The sequence below is a fragment of the Puma concolor genome, chromosome B2, assembly GCF_028749965.1.
Source record: "Puma concolor isolate L17-30 chromosome B2, mPumCon1.1.hap2, whole genome shotgun sequence".
Classification (NCBI taxonomy): domain Eukaryota; kingdom Metazoa; phylum Chordata; class Mammalia; order Carnivora; family Felidae; genus Puma; species Puma concolor.
In genome coordinates, this window is record NC_141671.1 from 143,740,187 (window position 1) to 143,759,965 (window position 19,779).

General features: G+C 45.9%; 1 protein-coding gene across 4 annotated transcripts in view; it reads left to right on the plus strand.

The window, feature by feature from the left end:
• Positions 1-1,720: 1,720 nt before the first annotated feature.
• Positions 1,721-19,779, plus strand: part of ZDHHC14 (zDHHC palmitoyltransferase 14) — a 293,086-nt gene continuing 275,027 nt past the window's right edge. For 3 of the 4 annotated variants that reach the window (XM_086708227.1, XM_086708228.1, XM_086708230.1), the window contains exon 1: positions 1,721-2,381. In XM_086708227.1, coding sequence (XP_086564353.1) covers positions 2,137-2,381 — 245 coding nt within the window. In that variant the 5' untranslated portion in view covers positions 1,721-2,136. Of the gene's footprint in view, positions 2,382-14,494; positions 14,953-19,779 lie in introns of those variants that run through there. The other variant, XM_086708229.1, reaches the window with a different exon arrangement.

Here is a 19,779-nt window from a genome sequence, read left to right on the forward strand (position 1 = left end):
TCTCTAAGCTGGATACAATAGTGCCTCGCAGGGTTCCAGAGAAGATTAGATAAAGAACATGTGTAACGTGTAAAGTGTTCAGCACAGAGAAGGCACAGAGGCGCCCCACCATTCTCTTTGTTAGTTCCCATCTCCAGTCTCCGAGCACCAGAACGCCCAGCACCGCGCCTCTCCCGCTCTCGTCGCGGGGGATGCAGGGATTTGTAGTTTTTTGGTCCCCAAGTCGTAATTCCTCTCGGAGCCAGTCGGCGAGAGGAAGAACTACACATCCCAGTGGGCGGTGAAAGGAAAGTGGGGCTCGGAAAACCGAGCGTCCCCGCCCGGCTGCCTGCGCTTTCCGCTGCCCACTGGTTGTGCCCGGCACGCGAGGGCTGCGACCCCGCGGCAAAGCCAGGGAGGGCTCGAGCTCACGGGCTGGGCGACTGGGGCTGTGGGGCGCAGCGGGCAGGGGAGTCGCGGGCCGAAGAATGGCGGGTCCCTCTGCGGCCGCGGGAGCTCGCAGGGGAAAGGGGAGAAATAAAGCGAGTAAATCGCGAGCGCCCGTGTCGGAGAAGTGAGAAAGGGTTGGGGAGGCAGCCACCCCCGCAGAGCCTGACCGCCACGGGCTTGTCCTCGGGAGGAAGGCAGGGGATGGGGCGGGTGGGGACCCAGACCGCTCCGCTCTCCCCGCGGGAAACCTGGAAGCCGGCCGGGCCCCGAGACCTCCCGCCCGCAGCCCCCATCCCGGAGTCAGGCCTTCCTCGTACCGTCCCTCCCCATTTAGTCGCAGGGCACCCCCGCCAACTCCCGGGCAGCAGTGGAGCTGCACCCGACAAGTCCACCGCGCGCCCCGCCGGGGGAGGCCGGGGAGGGTCACCTCTCCGCAGGGGTTCTTCAGGTCCCCTGGAGTCGCGAGAATGGATTTGCGTGTAGCCGTGTGAATATATGTGTGTGGAGGCGGCAGCTGCGGCCGGGAATAAACCCGCAGGAGCCAGAGTCTGCGGGCGAGTGCACGGCCGCGGGCGCAGACCCCCGAGCCGTCCGCGAGCGACGCCGGAGGGAGCCCAGCGTCTTCCCCGGGGTCGCCCGGGGCCCGTCCGAGGGGACTGGGGCTAGGGGTCCGCGGAGTCCGTGCGGGGCTTCGCGGGCGAGAAGGAGGAGCCGGAGGAGGAGCCCGGCTGGCGAGGCGAGGCGAGGCGAGGGCCGCCGCCCACCCGGCCGGGAGGAGGCGGACCCGCTGCGAGCGCCGCGCGCGCGCCGGGGCTGAGCCTTGCAAACAAGTGTCTGTGGCGCTCGCCCCGCGGCCCTGAGACGCGCTCCGCCACCCCCGGCGGCCCTCCCTGAGCCCGGCCCGGCCCCTATGGGGCTGGAGGGAGCGAGGGAGCCGCCGGCCGTGCAGCCCACGAGCCGCCGCCGCGACCCTCGGCCCGGGCGGCCCCGGCAGCCCCGCGCGGGGGCCGCGGTCTGGGCTCGGCTGCCAGGCGCGCCGGCGCGGGGTCGCAGCGCGAGCAGCGCCCGGGCTGTCGCCGAGCCCGCTCCTGACAGAATAACGTGCTCGGTTTCCCCACCCCTGGGAGGGGTTGCCGGGGCCGCGAGCTGCCTCCCAGTTTCCACCGCTCTCTCCTGGGGAGGATCCGCCGCCGGGAGGAAGGATTAGAATAAACCTGGCCGAGGCGCCGAAGTGGCTCCCGAGGAAGCCGGGGCCGCCGCCTCGAGTCCCCTCGGGGCGCAGCGCTCGGGGGTCGGCGGGCCGGAGCCGAGGCGCGGCCGGCGGGCCGGCGGCGGCGGCGGGGCCGAGCGAGCGGCTGTGCGAGGGGGCGGGCGCGCGGCGAGCCGGGGGCCGGCCGGGCGGCCCCCCGCGCCCCGCGGGGCCCCGGAGCCCCGGCACGCGGGCTGGAAGCGACTGAGGACCGCCGCCGCGGGCTGCGGGCCAGCACCGTCCCTCCCGGAGGGGGACCCGGCTATGACAGCTGGGCTCCCGCAAGGGTTAACCTGGGTGTCCTCGGCAAAGTTGTCGCCGAGCCGGGAGCCGGCGTAGCGGCCGCGGCGCCGCGGCTCGGGGGGCGGCCGGGCGGCCGGCGGCGGTCGTGGCTCGGCGGGGCCCGCGCGGCCGGGGGGCTTCTGGGGGCGTGCGCCCCCAGCCGGCTGCCCTCGTGGATGCCTCCCGGCGGCGGCGGGCCCATGAAAGACTGCGAGTACAGTCAGATCAGCACCCACAGCTCCTCCCCCATGGAGTCGCCCCACAAGAAGAAGAAAATCGCGGCGCGGAGGAAATGGGAGGTTTTCCCGGGAAGAAACAAGTTCTTCTGCAACGGCAGGATCATGATGGCCCGGCAGACGGGCGTCTTCTACCTGACTCTCATCCTCATCCTGGTCACTAGCGGACTCTTCTTCGCCTTCGAGTAAGTGGCGGCGAAACCTCCGCGACGCCCGGCTCCCCCTCGCCTCTCCCCGACCCCTGCCCCTCCCCTCGCTACTTTCGTTTTCCAGAAGCCTTATTTGCTGTACGTTGTTATATAATGCAAAGCCGCTTCTCCCTCTTTTTTCTCAAAGGTCTGTGGCCCTTTGATCCCCGGAGACAGTGCAGCCCTGGGGCGGGCTCTGGGAGTGGAGAGGGGAGAGGGGACACTTGGAAGGTGTGCCGGCCTTGCCGCTGGCGCGGGTCGGGTGGGACCTCGCAGGTGACTGATGCTTGGTTCTGTCTCTACTGAGTTTGGAGACCGGCTAGCCAGCCCAGCTGTAGCTTTCTGTGGGAGGGGAGGATGAGGCTGATTTCTCAGGCAGCGATAAATAGAATTGACTTCCTTTCCTGCTCGCAAGCTATAGGGCATCTTGTTCAGCTCATTTACTAAATCTTCCAGGTGTCTTCACTATTCAGAATCTTGGCTTTTTTCAGGTTTCAGAGCGAAGGCCTGGAAGGGTAATTTCATTTTTTCATTCTCCTTAGATGGTCACCCTGGATCAACAATTTCTGATTTACTATGAGGTTTCCAAACTCTTTGCTTCAAAAAAAGTTTTTCCATTAGAAACATGTTGCAAGCGAACCCTTTATTCTCCCTTCCTGACGTTGGGGAACAGGTGAAAGGAGACTTTCAGCCTGTTCAGGAGAAGTATGACACTGCATGGTAACTTCTGATTCCAGAAACAGTACTTTGGGACTTTAGGGCTTTTATCTGAAAAAAAGTGCATGCAAGTCTTCCCCGTTTTCAGGAAAATCAAGTTGGCCAGTGGCAACTGTCCTCCTGCCAACTAATGAAAGATTTTCTTATTTATTAATAGATTAGATAAAGTACTTTAACCACATTCCAGAATCAATTTCAATTGCCCTTATTGGGTCCAACATTTGCAATGCAGCTTCTTATGTAATTCTTAATGGTATCCTTTGCTCAATAAAAGTTATAGCTACACCCCCATCCCCAATTAAAAAAAAAAAAAAGCAATACAGTTATTGGGAGTTCTTTGTGCTTCCGGTATCCTGCTTATTACGGGACATGGTACCCGTTCAGTCTCCATCTTCTTCTGTTGCATAGGGTTAATTAAACCTTTGTATTTATTTACTTTTTGTCTCTGATGAGTATTCATAGGCTCTGGTTTTGTGCCCAGTGTTTGGTGTTCCAAATGCTATGTCAATCAGAAATGAATGATCTCTTGACAATGTCATGCTTTTCATGTAAAGCCCTCTGACTCTGAGGGGAAACGTTTTGTGCCTCAACATTGTGCCGTGGTGAACAGTTATAGCAGGATTGAGTTAGAACAGGTGAGGACAGAGATCTCCCAGGTAAGCCACTCACGTCCCCCAGTCCTCACACACAGCCCCTCCATTTCTCTGCTAGAAGTTTAACTTTTGGGCAGTTTCGCAAGGAGGGTGGAGCCTGTTGGGGGCCTTGAGGTGGGAAGGGGAAGGTGTGAAAAGGCTTTGGGGATGGCGGGAGAAATGCTCTGTTTCTCCTCTGTTGTTCCCCTTGTCCCTTTCCAGAGAGCTGCTGGTCCTGACAGACCTGGGTCTGAGTCATAATAGATTCAGGCACTGAAATGATGATGCCATGTGGTTGAACACAAATGCCATCCTTCTAATGGTGGCTGTCATTTCAGGTGGTCTTCTGGAGTATTCACGATGTTCCTAAGGTGAAAGTTTTGAACTATTGGCATTTTTTTTTTTTTTAGCAGTTTTAAGGGTGGGGAAAATGGGTTAATTTTGTGAACTCAGCCACAGGTGTGTTTCATGCAGGATGATGAATGTTTCATTTTCTGTCTACACCCAAAGCCACACTGAATGGTTAGAGATCCCCTCTAGTTATACTTGCTGTCTTTTATTTTCTTCGTTCAAACATTGCTTTTAAGCAAACTATCGCTTCTTGAGCCCTGCGTGTGTTTCTTCCAAGAGCTCCCCAAAGTCCTCACTAGTAGGTTGTCAGGGATGTTTCTCTGCTGTCAGCATTGTGTTAACCAGAGGCTGTAGGAATAAACATGTGTGCTGGGATTTTATTAGCTCCTACTGGTAGCTTCATTTTTAGATAAGCTCTGTGTGTTTTGGTCTTCATGAGTGTTACTCCAATTAGGCAATTCGAAATTTCAAGAAAATAGGCCAATCCTAGGATGATGCCTCAGTTGGGAAAATCATAGGGCTGTTCAGATCATAGAATATTATGGTTTGGCTAAGAATGTTTGTCACTGTGTTGCTTTTAAGTTCTTTATCATTGCTAATGACAAAGTGAAATTAAATAACTTTGGCCAAATTAATTTGATGGACTCGGACAAGCAATTAGTTCCATGCACAGGGTATGAAACGCCAACAGCCTAAAAGAGATCAAAAGAAAATGCCAGTTTCGTCTGCCCACTGCCTGCCTTCCTTCTGCCCTTCCTTTAGCTATTTATTGAATATATACTACGTGTTTGCCTATTTGGCTTAATTTCATGCCTAGATAACTTTAATATGAGTAGAATTCGTGTTCAAACATTAGAGTCCATGTCTCCCCATACAGTTACAAAGGGCAAGGACAAATTTGAAGACACGTGACCTAGCTTCAGACCTCTTTTTCCTGCATCTGTTCCCTACCCTGCTTCTCATTCCCAACCTTGAACAGATGACAAGGAAGTTCTTCTGAGAGAAAGGGACTTATGGGAACATAGCAACAGGTGTCGATACTGCCTCTGACACTGGGAAAAAGGCAGGGTAGAAATGATTATTCCCACATTGAAGGGGAAGTGACCACCCCGGGTCATACACTAACTGGAGGCAGGAGTTTCTGACTGCAAACCTTTTCTGACCCACTGTTCTGCTCTTTCTCCGAGTATAGAATAGTGCTTGAAGACTTGGACTTCGGAAGACAGATCCCAAGATTCTAACCAGGAGTATGACCCTGAGAAAATAATTGGGCTTTTCTAAGCGTCAGTTTCCGAATCTGTTAAATGGGATTAATACTCTCTACCTTAAAGTGTTGTGAAGATTAAGTAAAAAAGTATACTTAATACAGTGTCTCATACATAGTAAGTATTCAGTGAATGGTACCTGTTATTAGAGCAGACCTTAGAAGTAGCTTCCCAAGGACTCCCTTTTCTGAGAGCCTTTGAAGGAGGGAGTAGATGGGTTAATAAGCAAGGATCCTAGTGATAGCATATTGGGCTGAAAAAAATGCAGACCCGTGTAGTTTGCAATAAATCAAGACCCTTGTATGACTCAGGGGAGTGGCTTCACTCTTGCCTCTTCAGAGTGGGAGTCTTGCAGAGATGTCTGGGGACTGCCCTGGTCCAGACCAGAGCAGGAGCACAGAGGAAGCCTCCAAGAAGCAGGGACTGGATTTCATTTCCGTTTTTAGAGCTACCATCTTAGAACCGTGAAGACAGTAAAGAAAGCTACTAGAAGCCACCTGATGCAACTCTACTCATTTTCAAGTAGGGTCAGGCTCTGCATTTTGGGGCATCCTGTGTTCAGCGTAGGCACTGTTAGAGAGTGACAGCATTTTGTAGTTGTATTCAAGAGGGGAGGGAGGAGGCTGGTTGCAGCGCTGTCCAGACTTGTCACTGCTCCTTGTGGTTATTGAGGGGCTGGTTCGTCTAAGACTCACAGCAACATCCTCATTCTCACACCCCCATCCCCAGAATTGCAATTTGCAAAGATCAGTGAACCTTATCCATTTCTTTGTCTCTTCTTCTCTGGCACACACATCCATACAGGCTGCTTTTGTTCCCAGTTGAAGTTTTGAAAATGTCTTTGGTCCTGAACGATTGACATCTCGTAGTCTCTGATCACAGGGACAGAAAGAAGCAGATGAACCAGGTAGCCAGATGAGGTGAGGGGAGGCCTGCTCAGCTCTTGGACTTGACAGTCTCTCAGTTCTGTGCTGTGGTCACAGACAGTCTGGAGGTGTTTCTGGGGCCGAAACACTTGGGAATGTGGAAGCAGTCTTAAATTTGTCACCACTGGAAGTCCACTGATGAGTTGTTTTTTGAAAGCTACCAGATGTCTTCTCCTTCTGATTTCCCTCTCTCCTTCCTTTTCTCTTCCCCTCCTTCCCTTTGTTTCTTTGCCCTCCTTCTCCTCCTTCCTTCTCTGGCTAATCCCCTCTGAAATAATTGAGGAATGATTGGTAGTCAGTAGAACTGGGGTGATGTTTGCCTTGGAGATGGAACACAGGACTGTCCCCCATAAACAAAAGTGCTATCTCCTTTCATTTCTCCCTTATAGATTGGAAATCCTTTATTATTTAGTAGAAGATACTGCCATTACAACATATAAGGACCCTCTATTTTCTCAACTGCCCTATTGAGAACTGCATCGAGTTTTTCACCATCTCAGAAAACAGACAGAACGTGTCCTATCTTCTGGCCAGATGCTGGCCATGCCATGCCTCATAGAACACCATGGGCTTAAGAGTAGACAGTAGGAGATGACCATCAGGGTGCTACCCTGACCATTCCCTATTAACCAAGTAGGTGCTGTCAAGGATACTTTATAGCCCACAAGATCCACGAGAGTTTGGGATCCACAGGAATTTCAGGTGGCATCAAAACCTTATTAATGACCTCTTGGCGTGAGGGCACTGATCCATTCATTGGTGTGCAAGGTCAACGCATGTAAGTTCCATGAGGATAGGGAATGCGTTAACTTGTTCATTGTTGTGTTTTATCTCCGGTACCTAAAATAGTACCTGGTACATAGGAGGCTCTCAGTAAATATTTGTCGTTGATGGAATAATGGTAATACTGAAACACTCTGAAAAATAACTCCCTCACGCTTCAGTTTTTCATCTTGTAAAGTTGTAAACACTAAAATTTCTCATGCCTTACAGAGCACAGTTGCCTTAGAAACTTTGATTATTAGGTGTAATTCTTCTGAATTTAGAATTGGGTCTTAGCCCTTTTCAAATACATTAATTGAAGCAGAGGAAAGAAAAGGTTTCTTAGCTATTTAGAAAACTAGTGACAGAGTTGAGATGTTCCCTTGGCTAACTAAGACCTCTCTGTAGTTTTTCTTTATTTTTTAAGTAAATGCTTTGAGCAAATGAAGCACTCATATATATATATATATACACACACATACATACACACACATATACATACATACATACACACATACATACACACACACACACACACACACACATACGTATATCACCGTTACCCAATTACCACTAGTACCTAGAATAATTTTACATTTTATGGGTTCTTGACTTTTGATACTTGAATTTATTTAATAAAAGTCTTAAGGAGACTGATGACTCTCAGCTAGTGGGAAGTGATACCCAGTTATGCAGAAAGGACGCCTGTAGGTTCCCGTAATAAGGTAATGATGGTCAATTACTTAATGGGCCATATCTACATAACCTGGAGATTTTTCTCTTGCAGTGCAATGTTGCACATAATTTATTCACGGCAGAGTCACTATGTCTCAGCAAAAGAATTTAAATTAAGTGTTTCAAGGAAGTGCATTCACTTTTTTTGAGGTTGGTGGGAAAGGGAAGGCAGTGGTGGCCAATAGGTATTTCTATTTAGTTACATCTGGGAATTTGGGTCTGACAAAAAGTTAGTTCAGGTAAGTGTTGGGGTCCATCTTAATGCTTTTGTTTAGTGCTTTACTAAATATAAATGTTGGTCCCAAATCAAACTGGTTTTTTACAAACTGGATGATCTTCTATCTGCTCAGTTCTCCCCTTTAGATAATATTATATCCATGCAGAAGATCATATGTAACATATGTGCAAGTGTTGAAATAAAATACCACCACTCAACTCAAGAACCACATCGATACCAGGGCTTTTGAATCTGTTCATACCCTCTGGGTTTTAGCTCTGTTCCATCTCCCTGCTCACCTCCCTGAGGTCATCACCACCTGAGCTTAGTCATTATTAATACCTTGACTCTTTTTCCTCAAGTTTTTATTTTTTATTTTTTATTTTTTTTAATTTTTTTTTCAACGTTTATTTATTTTTGGGACAGAGAGAGACAGAGCATGAACGGGGGAGGGGCAGAGAGAGAGGGAGACACAGAATCGGAAACAGGCTCCAGGCTCTGAGCCATCAGCCCAGAGCCCGACGCGGGGCTCGAACTCACGGACCGCGAGATCGTGACCTGGCTGAAGTTGGACGCTTAACTGACTGCGCCACCCAGGTGCCCCTTCCTCAAGGTTTTTAAATGTATACATTCGCAAATAATAGATTCTTTAGTTTGGCTCATTTTTCTATATAAAAAATAGAAATAAAAAATTCCTATGTCTATAAAAAAGTAAAGAGATCTTTTGTACATGTAAAAAAACCCTTCCATCTCTGCCCTTTCCCCTCCTTCTCCCCGGACAATTAAACAGTAAGTTGCAGACATTATGCCCTTTGATACCCAAATTGTTCAGTATTTAATTCTTTTGTGTGTATGTGTGTCAGAGAGGGAGAGAGAGACAGAGACAGAGAGGGAGAGAATCTCTACACTCAACGTAGAGCCGGACTTGGTGCTCAATACCACGACCCTGGGATCATGACCTGAGCTGAAATCAAGAGTCAGCCGTTCAGCATTTAATTCTTTTTTAAAATGTTTTTATTTATTTATTTTTGAGACAGAAAGAGACAGAGCATGAGCAGGGGAGGGGCAGAGAGAGAAGGAGACACAGAATCCGAAGCAGGCTCCAGGCTCTGAGCTGTTAGCACAGAGCCCAATGCAGGGCTTGAACTCATGGACTGTGAGATCGTAACCTGAGCTGAAGTCAGACGCTTAACCGACTGAGCCACCCAGGCGCCCCTCTCAGCATTTAATTCTTGAGCAAAAGACCTTTTCTTAACATGGTACAATTGACCCTTGAACAACACAGGTTTGAGCTGTGCGGTCTACTCATATATGAATTTTTTTCACAGTATAGTACTGTAAATGTATTTGCTCTTCCTTATGGTTTTCTTAATAACATTTTCTTTTCTCTAGCTTACTTTATTGTAAGAATACAGTATATAATGCATATAACATACAAAATATGTGTTAGTTGACTCGTTACCTGTAAGGCTGCTGGTCAATAGTAGGCGATTAGTAGTTAAGTTTTGAGGGAGTTGAAAGTTATACACCCATTTTCAACTGTATGGGGTGAAGTGGGGTTGGCACCCCTAACCCCCATTTTGTTTAAGAGTCAACTATAATGGTATAAATTTCAGTCAATTTAATGTGGCTGCAACAGTCCATATTCAAATTTTGCTATTTGTCAATATTTGCCAATATTGTCGTGTTTAACTTTATGATCTTGGTATTTGTGCTTATATAATATGTCTTGTTTCTTTTTTCTTCCTTCTAGCCTTCATATAAGTTAACTGCATATTTTTGGTATTCCATTTTATTTCCTGTAACAAATTTAGGCTGTATTTCTTTCTATTTTTTTAGTAGCATAAGAGCTCAGCTATGCATCTTTACCCTATTAGAGTCTACCTCCAAATAGTAATACTGTACTTCACAACTAATGTAAGAAGCCTAATACATTATAATTCTACTTACTTGTCTTACACTTTATAAATCTTATTGTCATATGGTATATATCTGTGTGTGCTATAAAGCCAGTAATGTTACTACTTTAAAGCTGTCAATTGTATGTGAAAGAAACATAAACATACATGCATGCATACATATATACATACGTGAAACAAAGATACTTTAAAGTAAAACATATACACACTTATAAAATCTAAAATAACACATGCATTTATACATATATAAAATGGAGATAATTTTAAGTGGAGTTTTATATTTATCTTTACATATTTACCATTTCTAGTACTGTTTATTTTTTCCATCTTTATCATTTCTCTTTGGCCTAAAGTATTTCTTTTAGTATTTCTTGATGTAGGTCTGCTGGTGACAAGTGCTTAGATTTTGCTTTTTCTGAAAATGTTTCTTTTGCCTTCATTTTTAAGGGAGAGAAGATATTTTCACTGGATACAGAATTCTAGTTTGACAGTTAAAAAGTTGGTTTTTTTTAGCGTTTATTTAGCTTTGAGAGGGAGAGTCACAGAATGTGAGTGGGGGAGGGGCAGAGAGAGAGAGGGAAACACAGAATCCGAAGCAGGCTCCAAGCTCTGAGCTGTCAGCACAGAGCCTGACGCAGGGCTTGAACTGTGAGATCATGACCTGAGCCAAAGTTAGACACCCAACCAACTGAGCCAACCAGGCTCCAAGTTTGACAGTTTTTTAAATCAGAACTTTGAAGACATTGGCCCATTGTTTTCTGGCCTCTTTTGTTTCTGATGTGAAGTTAGCCTTTATTTTTAGCATATTCCCCTGTGGTGTGTAATGGCTGAGTTTTTTCCCATCTGATTTTGTATTTTGTTTTTTCTTTTTTTTCAGCAGCTGAACTACGACATGCCCAAGTGTAGTTTTCTTTCTGTTTAGTGTCAGGCTTTGCTAAGACTTCTTGGATCTGTGGGTTGATATCTTTCATCAGTTTTAGAGATTTTTTTCCATCCATTGTTTCTTCAAGTATTTCTCTTGTCTCTTATCCCATGTTTTTTTATACTCTTTTCTTTTTTAATTTTTGTTTTTCAGTTTGAATAATTCCTATTGATCAGACTTCAGGTTTCCTGATCCTTTCCTCTGCTGTGTCTTGTTAATGTTAAACCATCTTTAATGTCTTATTTTTTTATTTTTAGCATTTCTACATTAAAAAAATAGTTTTTATATACCTTAAAAACTAATTTCCATTCTTTTCCTGAAATTCTCCACCTATTCGTGTCCATGTTTTCCACTGGATCCTTTAACATATATTTTGGTAGTTATTGTGCCTAATGATTCCAACAGCTGTATCATCTCTGTGTCTACTTCTTTTGGCTGTTTCTTCTCTTGGCTGTGGGTTATATTTTCCCCTTCTTTGTGGGCCTCATAATTTTTGATGCATGCCAGATATTGTGTGTAAAAGAATCATAGAGGATGCAGTAATATAAAAGGGCATGCCTTTTTATCAGGGTACTAGTGTGTAGGCTGAGTCAATCTAACGTGTTATTGAAATGCGTGTGATCTTTATTGAAGCTTTCATTAGATCCATTTTGTCACTGAGTTCAAATATTTTGAGGACAGAGACTTTCCCTTTAGCAGGAATTGAGATCTGACCCCTGACTAAGCTCTTAGTTTTCTTTATGCTTTACAACCCAGCAGCAGCTTACCCAACTGTGGAAGATTTCTGTTTTTCAGCCAGTATGCCAGCATTTTGGAGTACTGGCGAGTTTTCTTTGCTTTTAGTACTATCCCAGCCTTCGTCACCACAGCACATCTCTCTCAGTCCAGCTATCCAGCCTCAGCTTTTGGAGGGCTGCTGCAGTGCCTATGGTGAAGGCCTGAAGTGCATAAGGGAGATTTTTTCAGTTTTTATGCTCTGACCCCTGCCTACTCTTGGGAAGGTCCTGTAGCCTTCAGGGCAGTTGCCTCTCAACTCTCCTGCCCTGCCCCCAGCCTTTGGTGTACTCTTGTTGTGTGTTTGGTGAAGATCTATGGGAAGGAGTTGGCTGGTGGTGCAGACTTACTCTGTGGTTCAGGCTCCCTGGAATTCATATCCATACGGCCATCCATTGGCCATTAAACTTGCTTAAAAATTTACCTGGTTTCTCCTTACTCCTGGCTATGGTGGATTCCTGTTTTTCCTGCCACTTTGCTAGGAGCGGAAGCAGCTGTTGGCCTTTCTTCTCTTGGGAAAGGCTCAACACATTTAAGCTTCTGTGCACCCTCAGCTCCCTGATATATTTTAAAAAACTGCTTTTGTAGCTAATGTGGCCTCGTTCTCATTGTCAGAGTGGGAGTGATTGCTTTTACAACTTTCAACTTGTGATTTTTTTTGTTAATATTGTGTTTCTTAGATTTATGCATGTGGTTGCATATATATGTAATTAGTTTTTGTTGCTATAATATTTGGTTTGTGTAAATACACTCAATTTATTCCTCATACTATTTCTGGTCTTTCTTTTTTGGACTTCTTGCTGATTCTTGGCATTTACTATCATTTTAAAGGATACAGTATGCAGTGCTGCCTCTTCATAGGTTTTGGTTTCTTCTCAAATGTGTCCTGGCAATGCCAGTGACATCTGGGCCCAAGTGCTTAGGCCTGGTGGCAGAATTTAGCATGAGATTCAATCTATGATGCTTTTATATGATGGTAAAATAGTTATCAAAGGATAACTCATAACTATCAACTGATCATTGAAGTTATGTACAATTAAGAGCAAGGTTTATAGAAATCTGTATCCTTGTGATAAGTGAGATACTTTATCACAAATCTTCATCTGCCAGTTTAATTTGATGCTAGTTTTTCATTGATTTAAAAAGAAATCTTAACTTTTTATCCCCCACTTCTAATACTTTGAGTATGGAATCTCTTGGCCGATCTCATGTCCAGGTTAGATATAAACCCTCAGAACACTTGTAATTAAGGTTCTGTTACTGACCTCTTGTCATGTAGCTGGCTCTGGTCGAAAGTCCTGATAGAAGGGATTTATGATTGAACCAGGCAGCTTTCAGCTCATGTAGACTCTTCAGTCTGCCTAGCGCTCTACATGAGCAAGAAAATCTCTTCCTCTGCCATGAGCAGTCCCAGAATGAAGAGAAAGGTGACAGCTGTGTGTGTGTTTGTGCGTGCGTGCGTGTGTGTGTGTGCGTGCATGCGTGTGTGTGTTCTTTTCCCGGGACTGTGTTCCTCCAGTCTGTAGATGCTGTGCTACCCTTAATTGAGGTCTATTTTTGCCTGTACCTCCTTGGCCCTTCACAGCTGGAAACTAGAATGCCATCGGAACAGGCTTCTCTGTCTCCCTCTAGGGATTTTTGAGGTAGAGCTTCTTTCAACTGTAATGAGACCTTTTTATTTTAGAACGCTTTAAGCACATTTGGACAGAACATACCATTTTTAAAAATAGGAATATAGTAATTTCCATACATCTTCAAACTGGGTTTTAAAACTGCTGACCTCAAAGTCCAGGGGAACCTGGCCTTGCTGTTGAGAGCCATCAGAGTGCGACCAGCCTGGGCAAGGTGGCCGATAGAAAAGCGTGTAGCCAATGGCCTCTGGGGCTGGATGTGGTTTGCCTTGAGGTAGTCCTTCCATGGAGGAATTCTGCCTAACTCACTTGGGAAAGGATTTAAGCTCCCTAAGGCTGGTATCTCGTCAGGTGCCTCTCATGAATACAGAAACAGCTTATTTTAACACAAAACATGGAAGTCTATTAGAGGCATTAGTTTTACTTGCTGAGGTGAGAAATTATTGCCACCCTTGTACAGATAGTAAAAATAAAATGGGTCCCCAAAGTGTATGTTCCTGACTACTTCCTTGAAAAAACCTGGTATCCTTCTTTTTGGCTTTTGTTTTTTTCCTTTTCTCTTAATGGTGTAGGAGATTGTGACTACTTTCTCTTTACTTGAAACTTTTCTTCCTTTAGCTTCTAGGATGTTTGTCTTCTGCTGATCTTTTTTTCCCCTCCTGTATTGTATCTGTTATGTCTTTCCTGCCCTGGATTCACTTTGCTCATTCCCCTTCCGCCTTTCTTACTTTCTTGAGCAAGTTTGAATTATCATGGTGATCACTCTTGCTTCTTCCATTGTGACTTCCATCTCTTGTTCTCTTTCTCCCTTGCCTAGGGTGCTTGCCTTCTAGTCTTGAATTACTCTTGCCTGTGGAGATCTCTCACTCAGTTGTCCTCTGATGCCCAGAAGGCCAGGCATTGAGTGCTGCATGTGTTGTTCCTGGATCCACCCCTCTCAGTGAAGACAACACCTCCCTAGTCCCCAGCACTGTGCCCCAGGTGTGCTCCTGTTTCCCCCTTTCTCTTGGACTTCAGCCATCACCCTCTTCTGATCCTTTCCTTTCATGTCTCTTGGGCTGTATTCTTCCTCTCTGTTTCCATACGTGATGTGGCGGTTTTCAAACATATTCATAAAATCTTTAATCCTCTTTCTGTAAAAAAAAGGATGGACTATAATTCTTCTCCTTTTTTTTCAATGTTTATTTATTTTTGAGAGAGAGAGAGAGAGAGAGAGAGAGAGAGCATGAGCAGGAGAGGGGCAGAGAGAGAGGGAGACACAGAATCCGAAGCAGGCTCCAGGCTCCGAGCTGTCAGCACAGAGCCCGACGCGGTGCTCGAACTCACGGACCGCGAGATCATGACCTGAGCCTAAGTCAGGTGCTTAACCGACGAGCCACCCAGGCGCCCCAGTTCCTCTCCTTTTGAATATATGGGTCTACCTTAGTGGCTTTAGAACTGAGGTTCTAAAGAATAGAACATGGCGGAAGTTTAGCTGTGTGATTTCTGAGGCGAGGTCACAAATGTGATGGAGCTTTCATCTGGTGCCTGAGTTCCATCTGTCTCAGGACATGTACCTTCAGAGCTGCGAGCTACCATGTGAGAAGTCTAGCTACATCGTACAGAGATTCCATACAGTACAGAGGCCGTGTAGAGAGTCCGGACCACACAGGGAGGTGCCCGTGGATCTCCCAGCTCTTCCAGCCCCCAGCTGTTCGAGTCTTCCTGGTGCAGACATGTGAGCGAGTGAGCCTTCACATGATTCCACTCCTCCACTTCCCCGAGTCTTTGAGCCACCCCAGCGGAAGCCACATGGAGTAGGCATGAACTATTCCTGCCACGTTCTCTCCACATTGCAGATTTGTGGACAGAAGTGTTATTGTTTTAAGCCATTACCTTTTGGAGAGGTTTAGTAGACTGGAAAGCTTAACTACCAGAAAATCTCAAATGAAGTGTTGAGACTATTTTGGAGTATGCGGCAATTACTGCGTGACTCGCAACACTAAAGTTATAGTGCTATAACTTGAGAGGTCTTTTTTTTTTTAAGTTTATTTATTTATTTTGAGAGAGAGAGAATCCCAAGCAGAGTTCGAACCCATGAACCAGGAGATTATGACTGGGGCCAAAGTTGGACGCTTAACCGACTAAGCCACCCAGGCACCCCTGTAGCTTGAGAAGTTTTAAAAATTTATGGTAGCATCAGGGTTAGCTTTTCTCACCACTTCCATTTGGACGTGTCCTCGAATAGGAGAGAAAGGAGTTGCTACTCAGTAATGCATTCACAATTGTGCCAAATTCCGGGTCTAACCCTCGGTAGAAGTGTTTTTTTTGTTGTTGTTGGAAAAGTGGTTTGAGCTCAGTGATGTAGGTCCTCATCAGCCCATGCCTGGACCACAGCCCCGGCCTCCTTTCTCAAATTTTCTTCTGTGTTGTGTTTGTTATGTTTATAGTGATAGACTCTCACACCCATTTTGTGAAAAAGTAAATGTACACAAAACTGTTGAAATCTGGTTTTTAAGATCTGTCTGTTTTTCTTACAACTTATTAAGAGTGACAGATGACAATCTCTATTCTTGGAGATCTCTGTGTAGAGCCATCCATCTGTTGACTTTGGAGAGGGTTCTTTTGGAAACGTGACCCTGGTAGGGACTCCTCTTCAAGATTGTTGTGTACTAGGATGCTCATTCTTCCCTGGGTTATTGAGACTGGGGACCTGGCTTACCTACCCTCCATGCTTTTGACCCACTGAGTCCTTTCCAGTAACAGCCTGTGGTCGCCTTATGTCTGCAGAGCCATGCTGCCCCAGAGATGGGCAGCTAGACAACCAGTGACTCCCAGTGACCCGATCTTTCGAGTGGGCCTCAAAGTTATATAATCAATGCAGTTTATCATCTTGAATGGTACTATTTTGAGGTCTTTTAATGCTGTCATTTTCCCATACACACATTCTTGATGACAGATAAGTACATTTTTGAACATATAAGCCAAAGTCAAGTTAAATTCTGTAGCTATATATAGTTTATTTGTCTTTCTGACCAGAGAGAAAAATTCTTTACTCAGATCTCACACTTACTAGCTTGGTATAAATTTTCCTGCTTCATCTTTAAGGTAGCAGCCCATGCAAATTAAATTCTGGAATGGTCCCAACACACACATTTAAATGGTGTTTATACTCTATTTAGGAGACATACTGACTTTGTGTTTCTGTTTCTATTCCTTTAGCTATATGCATATTTTGTGCAGATATTTCAAAAGGTATGGTCTTGTCTTTTAAAGATAAATAGATACTGAAAGTTAGAGAACTCTATTCTTTGTCATTAAATTACTGTTTAGTCAGGATTAACATTGTATACAGGATTGTCTCTTTGGCTCAAATAAAAAAATAAAGGTAAGAGGTATTTTTTTAAGTTATATTCCTTTACTGAGCTAGACAATTACTAAAATTCTATTTTTTATTTAAAAGTTGAAATGGCAACAAAGTGTCCCATTCATTCATTACAGAACTCTCTTGCCTCTTGGCTGTGGATGGTTATAATGATATAAGAAATGATGGATCTGTTCTCTAGAGCATGAGATTAATATTCCTCTCCACTCTAAAGAGGGTACGAACTTTTTGATTTTAGGACGTTGGATGGGTTTGGTCCCATCACCCAGACTTGACCCTGGTTGGTGTTTTCAAAAAAGATCTCAAGCTTTCCTGGTTGCAAGCCCTGATCACGCACAACAGGGAGAGTTAAAGTGTAGAAATAAATGGAATTGTTTTCCTTTCTCCTCATTCTCTCTTTCCTCTGCGTAAGTTTTCTGTTGCTGCCATAACAGATTACTGCATAGTTAGTGGTTTAAAATCACACACAGTAATTATATGACAGTTCTGTAGATTACAAGTTGGACATGGGTTCCCTGGAAGGGGCAAGACCTTGGGCTGGACGTCTTTCTCCAGCTACAGGTGGTTTCCTGACAGGGACTTGGCTGGAAGCTGACAGATGCCAGCAGTCCAGTAGCTGGGAGAACAAATGCTTCTGTCCTAAAAAGAATAAACAGTAGGGTGGGGTGGGAGGGGTAATCTCTATGGCAGATGGCAGCATCCACTATAGTTAGTGACAGTTGAATGTTGCAGGTGGGTCAGCTACCTGGTGGGATGACCGGATTGGGCGGGGGGTGGGGAGGGGGACAATCCAACAGCAGAGGGAGAGAGGGATCCCATCTGGCAGGCCACAGATGGGATCAGGGCAGCCCCAGGGACCTAAAAGTGTCAGGCAAGTCTCTAGTCCTGGAGGGTCACAAAATAGAGCCTCAAGTGTGGGGACTCTGAGGAGTTTGGGGCAGGGATGTGCTCCTGGGACTGGACACCGTGTGAAGGTAGCACAGCAGCCTCCTGGCAGGGGAGAGTCCCTGACGGTGATGTTGGTGCTCTGTCCCCTCTGGATCTGCATCTTAGGACCTGCTGAGCCAGCCTGCATTTGTGGGGAGAAAGGGGAAGGCAAGGCTGGGAATCAGGCTGAACCTGACCGTTAATGAAATTCCCTTCTGAGTATGAGATGGACCTTTGTCCCCCGAAAAAGACTTTATAATTGCCATTGTTTTCTGCCTCTGTCTTCACCAAGGACAGAATATGGCAGTAATTAGCGATGCTCTAGAAAAAAAGCTTAAAGAAGTATTCTTTCTTCTGAATCAGGAAAACTGTGGAGATGTCTTATAGGAACACAGTTGGTTGTATCAAACTGAGCTATTTCTCCTTGTATTTTGGAACGAATATTGTCATTCTTATTTATTTTACATTTTTTTTCATTAGTCATAATGATTCTCTACCAGTAAGGCTGCTCTCGGTGGCTACACTGACCAGCACAGGGACGGGGGTGGGGGGTGGGGAGAGAGGAGAGCTCTGACTGTGTGCACAATACACGTGCAGGGCAGGTGTGGCAGATAGTTTGCTTGTTTCCAGAATATCCACAGTCAGGTTCATTCAGCCTCCAAAGAAAATTATTGTTTTTTATGTTTATTTACTTATTTTGAGAGAGAGAGAGAGGGAGAGAGAGAGAGAGACGGAGACACAGAGAGAGAGAATTTCAAGCAGGCTCTGCACTGTCCATGCAGAACCAGACACGGGGCTCAGTCTTAGCCCCGGTGACATCATGACCTGAGCCAAAAGGAAGAGTCACTTAACTGACTGAAACACTGAGGTGCCCCCAGAAAAGTGATTTTACTTGAAGTGTCTTGTCTAATACATTGATCAAAATACTTAAGACATTGGGGCGCCTGGGTAACTCAGTTGGTTAAGCATCCGACTGTGGCCCAGGTCACGGTCTTGTGGTCCGTGGGTTCGAGCCCCATGTTGGACTCTGTGCTGATGACTCAGAGGCTGGAGCCTGCTTCTGATTCTATGTCTCCCTCTGTCTCTCAAAAATAAATAGACATTAAAAAAAAGAAAATTAAAAAAAATGCTAACGAAGACATCTATGAACGTATGCTGTATTTTGGAGGGCAACTAAAATGTTTGTTTCCAGACCATTTGATCAGACCATGCTCTCCTGATTCCCACGCTTAGACCGATAGGAGACATCATCCTTGTGAACGAGGGTTCCATCTCATCCTTCAGCCCATCTATTTTTTTCTCAACACTCTTCCCATATCTTTCTCCATGAAATATTTACCCCTCTTTTGCTTTTGCTAGTATTTCTGTTCCCTTTACTCAAGAAGTACCCATTGAGCATGTCCTGCATATCAAACACAAGGTGTCATGTATTGGGGATTCTTTGTATATCCCATGGAGAGGCTGTGGTCTCCTGTCAGGGCCACGGTTGGCATTTTCCGAGTCTCTGAATAAGCACCGTGCCATGAGATAAGAAATAAAGGCACTTGCAACATTCATCATGAGTAATCGTATGTATATGCCTTTTCTTCAGACAGGCTTAGATCTCATTCTTTTTTTTTTTTAATGTTTATTTATTTTTTTGAGAGAGAGCACAAGTGGGGGAGGGACTAAGAGAGAGGGAGACACAGAATCCGAAGCAGGCTCCAGGCTCCATGCTGACAGCACAGAGCCCAACCCGGGGCTCAAACCCACAAACCGTAAGATAATGACCTGAGCTGAAGTCGGACACTCAACGACTGAGCCACCCAGGCACCCCACCCCTTTTAAGATTCTTGTTTCAAAGGCACAAAAGCAGTTTTTCTTATTGTCATTCATATGAAGAAAACAGAGCCCCCGGAAGGTTCACGGTTTTGTGAAGAAAGGTCTGGAGCCAGAAACTCTACCTTCCGCGCTCTTTCTAGTACTGGAGCTGGGCTTTTCTGCCGGGCTGGAGCTAACCCAGACGTTGACTCTCCCCCATGCACATTTCTTTGCACATCACAGCTTTTTTTGAGGCTATGCCTGATCTTCCCCATTCTCTGTGGACCCCTCCCAGGGACCAGGCTGGCCAAGATGGCCCTGATCCTGATGCCACACATACACCGTCCCTACTGTAGACGCAGGCCTGGGTTGGGCCCCCAGCAAACACTGGTCAGACTGCTTTGCAAAGGGACAGGAATGATGACATCTGTCCAAGGGGAGGTTTGCTCAGAG